This window comes from Stegostoma tigrinum, unplaced genomic scaffold (assembly GCF_030684315.1).
Source record: "Stegostoma tigrinum isolate sSteTig4 unplaced genomic scaffold, sSteTig4.hap1 scaffold_183, whole genome shotgun sequence".
NCBI lineage: Eukaryota > Metazoa > Chordata > Chondrichthyes > Orectolobiformes > Stegostomatidae > Stegostoma > Stegostoma tigrinum.
Genome location: NW_026728123.1, coordinates 43,040 through 51,204, shown reverse-complemented (window position 1 = coordinate 51,204; position 8,165 = coordinate 43,040). Strand labels below are relative to the sequence as shown.

Below are 8,165 nucleotides of genomic sequence, written 5' to 3'. Positions count from 1 at the left end.
CTGTGATGGAATGCTCCCCATTTACCAGGATGGCCGCAGCTGTAACAACATGCAAGAAGCTTGACTCCATCCAGGACAAAGCAGCCCAGTTGACTGACACGATATCGACAATCATCCACTCCCTCCACCACCAATGATGAGCGGCCTCAGCAGCACTGTGTACGATCGACAAGATGCATGGCAGAAATTCGCCAAAGCTCCTCATGCAGTACCTTCCAAACCCATGACAGCTTCCATCTCGAAGGATAAGGGCATAAAGTACACGGGAACACCTCCTTCTATCCCACTCCAAGCCACTCGTGATTCTGATTTCGAAATATATCCGGAATCCTTCACTGCGACTGTTCAAAAGATGGGAATTCCCTCCCTCATGGCACTGTGGGGGCAACCCACAGCAGGCGAACTGCAGCGGTTCGAGAAGGCAGCTCACCACCAACATCTCCAGGGCAATTAGGGATGGGCAATAAATGCTGGACCAGTCAGTGACACACACATCCAACAAATAATTGAAGAAACAAACTCTTATTAATTAGTGATTTTTCACAGTCTCACAGCCAGCCATGCCTCATATACACACATCTTAGTGACAATGTGGTGACCGTAACCAGACCCACAGAGAGCCTGGGCTCATCCACACTCCTCCCAGTCACATTTCTGATTTGAAAAATACACCTTTTTCACAAGAAATCTCTTTGTATTTGTACAATGTCACAACTGCAGTTGCGTTCTGTCCAGCTGCATATCAAATAAACAAATAAAGCATTGGACTTTGGCTCCACCCAATGAACCAAAGACCTCTCTTAGACAGACAACAAAAATATTTACATACTTGTGAGACACGGGGATGGTCCGATAACTGAATGGACCCTCATTTACCTTCAGCAGGAAAACCTCAGACAGTGGTCCTTCCCGACTGTGCCTCGGCTGCAGCAACCCCATCGTCCCAGTTATGCCCCAAGCTTTTAGTGCATCCCAGTTATGCCTCGTGGACACACCACCTGGTTACTGACAGGGAGCCTGGCAGCATCTACACGCTTCCGCGTCATGATGCGGTGACTGTAAATGGTCTCACAGTGGCCCTGGCCTCATTCGCACAACTCACAGGAAGTCCTACTTGACTGTAAACGGTCTGACAATTGCCCTCACCTCATTGACACACCTCCAGTAATTATACAGGGACACAAAACAGTCTCACACCGAGCATGGCCTTATTTACACTCCTCCCAGAAACTAAACAGTGATTGTAAACAGTATCACAGTGGGCCTGGCCTCATCTCCATGCTTCCGACTTACTGTACGGTGACTGTGAACAGTCTCACAGCAAGTCTGTCCTCATCCGTGCACCTCCCAAGAACTATATGCTGAAGGTAAACATTGAGCCTGGCCTCATCCACACACTCCCTGTAACTATACGGTAACTGTAAAAGGTCTCACACTCAGCCGAGAGAGAGTAGGAACTGCTAATGCTGGAGTCTGCGATAACTAGGTGTGGGCTGGATGAACACAGCACGACAGGCAGCATCAGAGCAGCAGGAAAGCTGATGTTTCGGGTTTCACCCACAGCCACTTCCAGGGCAGTGTACTGTGGCACAGGCCAACAAGGTGCACATAAACAATCTGACAGGATTCTCACCACCCGCCAATCTATGTTTTGTTGTTTGTTGGAAAGTTCTGATGATGACACATTGTACCAAATGACTTTGTCAGTCTGCTCTGGGAACTACACGACAGGATCCAGCCTCTCCTTTTCCCACAGGGTCTCGAGCACGCTGCGTGCTGACCACGACCTGATGGACTGGCGGTCAGAGGTTTGTTTCTTTGCAAATTTCACAACAAAGGACATATGTTATAGAACGGTCCAAATACTTGGAGCTTTCCGTGGCAGAGAGGCCAGTCCCTTCGTTCGCAACACTGGGATCAGGTCGTACCTCAGTACCTAGTGACACTTGGTCTTTGCGTACTGAGAGTCTACACACAGCTTAATGCACAACAAGGTGGACATCAGGATGAGGGTGACATTGGGTACGTTCTTCCCCCACTTAGCCAGAGCTTAGTACATGGAGTTGTTGCAGACACGGTCTATCTTAGGCTTCCAGTAGGAATGGAAGATGGCTCGGATGAGGGAAACAGTGCAGTGTGGGTGATGGGCCAGAACTGTGCCATGCACAACAACAGAGAGAGTGCCTCACACCTGATGACCAGGATTTTACCCACAATGTGCACCTCCCAAGGCTTTCTGCACGCCCCAGGCTCTCTGAACTGTGTGTCCAGCACTTTTGGGTAATCTGCCCTGACGGTGAAGGGAATGAAGGATCATTCAGGCCAGATCCCAAAGAACATGGCCTCACTCTTGTCTCGATTTACCGTGGCTCCCGAGGCCAGTTTGAAAGGGTCACAGATGCTCATGAACCTGCGCACTGACACTGGGGCTGAGCAGAGATTGGTGACATCGTTATCGTACAGGGACGCTTTGACCTGCAGGCCCGCTCTACCTGGAATAATCACACTTCTCAGGCTCACATCCTTACTGATGGACTCAGCAAAGGGCTCGAGAGAGTGGGCAGCCCTGCCAGACCCTGGATCTGATGGGTAAGCTCTGTGATTCCCATACGCAGATTGAGACTGCGCTCATGATGTCGGTGTAGATCTGTCGGGCCCAATAGCAGATTCTCTCCCCAAAGCCCATTTTATAAAGCACATCCCACATGTTGGTCTGCAATATCCTGCCAAAGGCCTTCTCTTGGTCCAGGCTGATGAGGCAGGTATCCACCCCTCTGTTCTGCCTGCCGGTGATCGTATCCCTAGGAGCGCGAGGCTCTCAGAGATCGTCCTGTCCCCTGCAGTTTCACATTCAGCTTCCACTTTCCCTTGCCAGCCCGCTGGTCATCCTGTAGGTGACAGTCAGCCAGCAGGAGGCAGTAGTCAGAGAAGAACACCGGCTTGACTTCAACGGATATGATCGAGGACGTGTGGGCGCAAACAGGAAATCTATCCAATGGGTGTATAGACCCGTCTGGCTATGACCAGGCGTTTCTACTCTGTGCTCAGTCTGCAGGGGTGCTGAAGATGTTATGCAGCTTGGCAACTTTAACCGTTTCCATCAGAAATCTGGACGTCGAGTCCAGTTCACTGTCATACCCTCCATATTGTTCATTCGTGCCGATGATGCAGCTGAAGTCTCTGGCCAGAATGACTGGCCTGGACATCACCAGCAGCAGTGGAAGCAGGACGGCCAACCCCTCACTCTTTCCCAGTGGGGTCTCCATGTTAATTACTCCGGGAAGCGTTTCTCTATGAGCCTGGCCTGATCGACACATCTCCCACAAACTATATGGTAACTGTCAACAGTCTTAAAGTGAGCCCGATTGATTCACCCTCCTATCAGTAACTTGCCAATGATTACTGCCTGTTTCACAGTCAGTCTAGTCTGATCTTCTCTTCCTCTGAGTGAATCCTTTCTGTCCTCTTCCATTCAGCCCGTGCCTTTGCGACGACAGCCAGATTCCCCTTCAGGCTGCATGTCATTCTCCTCACTGTCTCGGTGCTGCCACATACATCACCTGTCTCTCCATTTCCCTCTGTAATAGTTCTTGTGAAACCCATCTCCCTCCCTGCCCAACCTTCCAGCTGCAATGTTGGAAGATCACCACATTGGGCATTGCCATTAGTGCTCCAGCTCATTCATATTTCTTCACAAAACAGAAACACAACTCATCAACAAGAGTAAGTGGCAGGCAAATGAGATACATCAGACATCTAAAAGCAGTTTTTTGTTCAAAAGTGGAACTAACTTTAATTTGTATGCGTACAATAGAATCAGGAAGAATAATACATATATAGCATGCAACTCATTTCACTGAACACATTTGTGCAAATAAATAATATCTCTGCAGTTCAACCAATTCCAACAGCATAACATTAGAGACAGAACATTTGGAAATGATACAGAAATTTCAGATACTAATGATTTAAAGAGGAGTACAGATTAAGATCGGGGAAACTGAACATGGTGTACACACAAAAATCCATTTCGCAATTGGAATGCCTCATTCAGGCAATTACATCTCTCTCCCTCAGTCTCAAATGGTCTTCTTCCCATTCGATTTTCTTCCACTCTCTGGGCCACCCCCAATAAGCAGTTCCCTTCCCTCCCCAGTTTAGCCTCATGCCTTCCTTGACACTGGTATGGAATGGTATCTTTCTAGTACGTTTGATTTTCGATGAACACACCGCACTGGTTTGTGACCAGGTCGGCCAGTTGAACCTCACAGAATATGAGTTGCCTGATTGTTCCATATTAACAGCCCAAATCAGGGAGCCCTGGCTGACAGATAAGAAGTGTGAGGGTCAGAGATGCTGACACCCTGGCAACTATCTCTGAATGAGGCAGTGCTAAAGTTGAAGACAGTTCATTTGTAAATAAAAGTTGAATACGAGATCGACACTGGCCTCAGTGTATTTAAAATACATCTCCAGTACTGGGTTTGAATATTATTGTTATCCTTTTGTTATCAAACATCTCTGTGTGCAGTGATCAGCAGGGTACATGGAGATGTGGGAACAGGATTGTTTAGATTCCCTACAGTGTGGAAACAAGCCCTTTGGCCCAACAAGTGCACACCAAACCTTGGAGCATCCCACGCAGACCCACGTCCCTGAACACGATGGGCAATTTAGCATGGCCAATCCACCGAGCGTGCACATCTTTGGACTGTGGGAGGAGACCGGAGCACCTGGTGGAAACCCACACAGACACAGGGACAAGGTGCAAATTCCACACAGACTGAGGCTGGAATTGAACCTGGGTCCTCAGTGCTATGAGGCTGCAGTGCTAACCGCTGAGCCACCGTGCCGCCCCATATCGTGTTGCTTTTGCACAAACTTTGATGAAGAGGAAAATGCCACTGATAATGGGAACTGCAGATGCTGGAGAATCCAAGATAACAAACTGTGGAGCTGGATGAACACAGCAGGCCAAGCAGCATCTCAGGAGCACAAAAGCTGACATTTTGGGCCGAGACCCTTCATCAGAGGGGGATGGGAGAGGGAACTGGAATAAATAGGGAGGGGGGGATGCGGACCGAAGATGGAGAGAAAACAAGATAGGTAGAGAGGAGAGTACAGGTGAGGAGGTAGGGAGGGGATAGGTCAGTCCAGGGAAGACGGACAGGTCAAGGAGGCAGGATGAGGTGGGAGGGAGGAAATGGAGGTGTGGCTTGAGGTGGGAGGAAGGGATGGGTGAGAGGAACAACATGTTAGGGAGGCGGAGACAGGCTGGGCTGGTTTTGGGATGCAGTCAGGGGAAGGGAACAGCTGGGCTGGTTTTGTGATGCAGTAGGGGGAGGGGAAGAACTGGGCTGGTTTTGGGATGCAGTTGGGGAAGGGGAGATTTTGAAGCTGGTGAAGTCCACATTGATACCATTGGGTTGCAGGGTTCCCAAGCGGATTATGAGTTGCTGTTCTTGCAACCTTCGGGTGGCATTATTGTCGGACTGCAGGAGGCCCATGATGGACATGTCGTCCAAGGAATGGGAGGGGGAGTTAAAATGGTTCGCGACTGGGAAGTGCGGTTGTTTGTTGCGAACCGAGTGGAGGTGTTCTGCAAAGCGGTCCCCAAGCCTCTGCTTGGTTTCCTCAATGTAGAGCGGGTCAGGAGTGAGGGGGCAGGTCACTGTGAGGGGGTCAGGACTGCAGGGGCAAGTCACTGTGAGCGGGTAAGGACGGAGAGGGCAAGTCCTTGTGATTGGGACAGGACTGAAGGGGCGAGTCGCTGTGAGGGGGTCAGGGCTGCAGGGGCAAGTCGCAACGTGCGGGTCAGGACTGCAGGGGTAATTCGCTGTGAGTGGGTCAGGTCTGCAGAGAGAAGTCGCTGTGAGCGGGTCAGGTCTGCAGAGAGAAGTCGCTGTGAGCGGGTCAGGACTGCAGGGGCTAGTCACTGTGAGCGGGTCTGGACTGGAGGGGCAAGTAGCTGTGAGCGGGTCAGGATGGAGGGGGCAATTCGCTGTGAGCATTTCCCTCAGTCACTGCATCCCATTTCCCTCAGGCACTGCATCCCATTTCACTCAGGCACTGCATCCCATTTCACTCAGGCACTGCATCCCATTTCACTCAGGCACTACATCCCATTTCACTCAGGCACTGCATCCCATTTCACTCAGGCACTGCATCCCATTTCACTCAGGCACTGCATCCCATTTCACTCAGGCACTGCATCCCATTTCACTCAGTCACTGCATCCCATTTCACTCAGTCACTGCATCCCATTACCCTCAGTCACTGCATCCCATTTCACTCAGTCACTGCATCCATGCTGCATGGTCCATGCTATGCATAAATGTGGCATAAAATCCTTACTTGGATGTTCATTTCCTCTTGTAATAACATGTGGCATCATTAGCATCCTTAATCACTTGCATTTAATCGGAAAGCCTGGTACAAACACCAGATAACATGACAGTCAGAACAGAATGCATTTTCCAATGCTTTAAACATATAGTCCTTTGTAACTCAGTGAATAAAAATCCTCCTCATTTTACCGTAATTAAATCTCATAATAAAGGGAGTATGTCTGAAAGTCGTCTCATCCGAAGGAAAACAGACTTGCTCCAGGAAAGCTGCTAAAATATATCAAAAAAAATATATGAAATGATTCTAGAAATTTCTGCAACACAAAGATCAAAGGAAACAATAGTTTGATGAACACACTGTTAAGTGTTGCACTTACACATCACATTTTGGAAAACAAACCACACTGATTTTCTACTTTATAAAAAAAAATTGTTCCAAGTCTTCATTATGCAGCAGAGAACTGAAAAGGTGTAGACTTTTAACCTGCATAGAAAGTATGTGCGGAAGTTTAAACAAACAAAAAAAAGCCACTTCTGTCCTAAAAAGACAATATTATATGACAAAAAGGCAGGGAAGTTGGAGAATGCAGCATCATGCTTCCTGCAGAGATCAAGTTTTGTCTGTGTCGTAAAATACAAAAAAACTGTGGGCACTGTAAATCAGCAACAAAAGCAGAAGTTGCTGGAAAAGCTCAGCAGGTCTGGCAGCATCAGTCAAGAGTGAGATCTGAGGAAGGGTCACAGGACGCGAAACATTAACTCTGACATTGTCTACGTCATAGTGAGTTATGTCTATTGCTTCAGCAAAATCCAACCAACTCTGAATGAAAATCAATGCTTAAGAAATATCCAAAACATCCGCTGTCCCCGTTGTGGCTTCCTCTACATTGGGGAAACGATGCAGAGGCTTGGGGACCGCTTTTCAGAACACCTACACTCAGTTTGCAATCAACAACTGCACTTCCCAGTCACTAACCATTTCAACTCCCCCTCCCATTCCCGAGAGGACATGTCCAACCTGGGCCTCCTGCAGTGCCATAATGACGCCACCCGAAGGTTGCAGGAACAGCAACTCATATTCTGCTTGGGAACCCTGCAGCCCAATGGTATCAACGTGGATTTCACAAGCTTCCAAATCTCCTGTCCGGCCACTGCATCCCAAAACCAGCCCAGCTCGTCCCCGCCTCCCTAACCTATTCTTCCTCTCACCCATCCCCCCTCCCACCTCATACCGCACCCCTATTTCCCCTCATCCCGCTCCCTTGACCTGACCGGCCTCCCCAGACTGACCTATCCCCTCCCTGCCTCCGTACCCATACTCTCCTCTCCACCTATCTTCTCCTCCATCCATCTTCCATCCGCCTCCCCCTCTCTCCCTATTTATTTCAGAACCCGCACCCCCTCCCCATTTTCTGAAGGTGGTTCTTGGCCCGAAACGTCAGCTTTTGTGCTCGTAAGATGCTGCTTGGCCTGCTGTCTTCATCCAGCTCCACACGTTGTTATCTCGCATTCTCCAGCATCTGCAGTTCCCATTATCTCTCCAAAACAAAGGCTGCTGTCTTTCAAAACCCAATCTCAGATTTTGAAGATAGTCCTTACCCTGAAAAAATACCAAATATGTATAAAGAGGAAAACTGGACGTGAAACCATTCAAAAAATTTTCATTGGCACAACAAATGTTCCAACTGTAAAAGCAGCTTAAGCACCTGTATATGAGGAAACTGTACTCAAACTTTAAACAGACACTTACAGCCAAATGTGAGAAATAGCCATTTCTTGCTGGATTACCAATTTTGCTGTTGGGAAAATAGGCCTAGG

At 48.7% G+C, this 8,165-nt stretch overlaps 1 protein-coding gene across 2 annotated transcripts in view; it reads right to left on the bottom strand.

Annotated features, from left to right (window-relative positions):
• Positions 1 to 3,786: 3,786 nt before the first annotated feature.
• LOC132207865 (uncharacterized) overlaps positions 3,787 to 8,165 on the bottom strand; it is a 33,889-nt gene continuing 29,510 nt past the window's right edge. The window contains exon 4 of one of the 2 annotated variants that reach the window (XM_059643710.1): positions 3,787 to 6,614. In XM_059643710.1, coding sequence (XP_059499693.1) covers positions 6,508 to 6,614 — 107 coding nt within the window. In that variant the 3' untranslated portion in view covers positions 3,787 to 6,507. Of the gene's footprint in view, positions 7,948 to 8,165 lie in introns of both variants that reach the window. The other variant, XM_059643709.1, reaches the window with a different exon arrangement.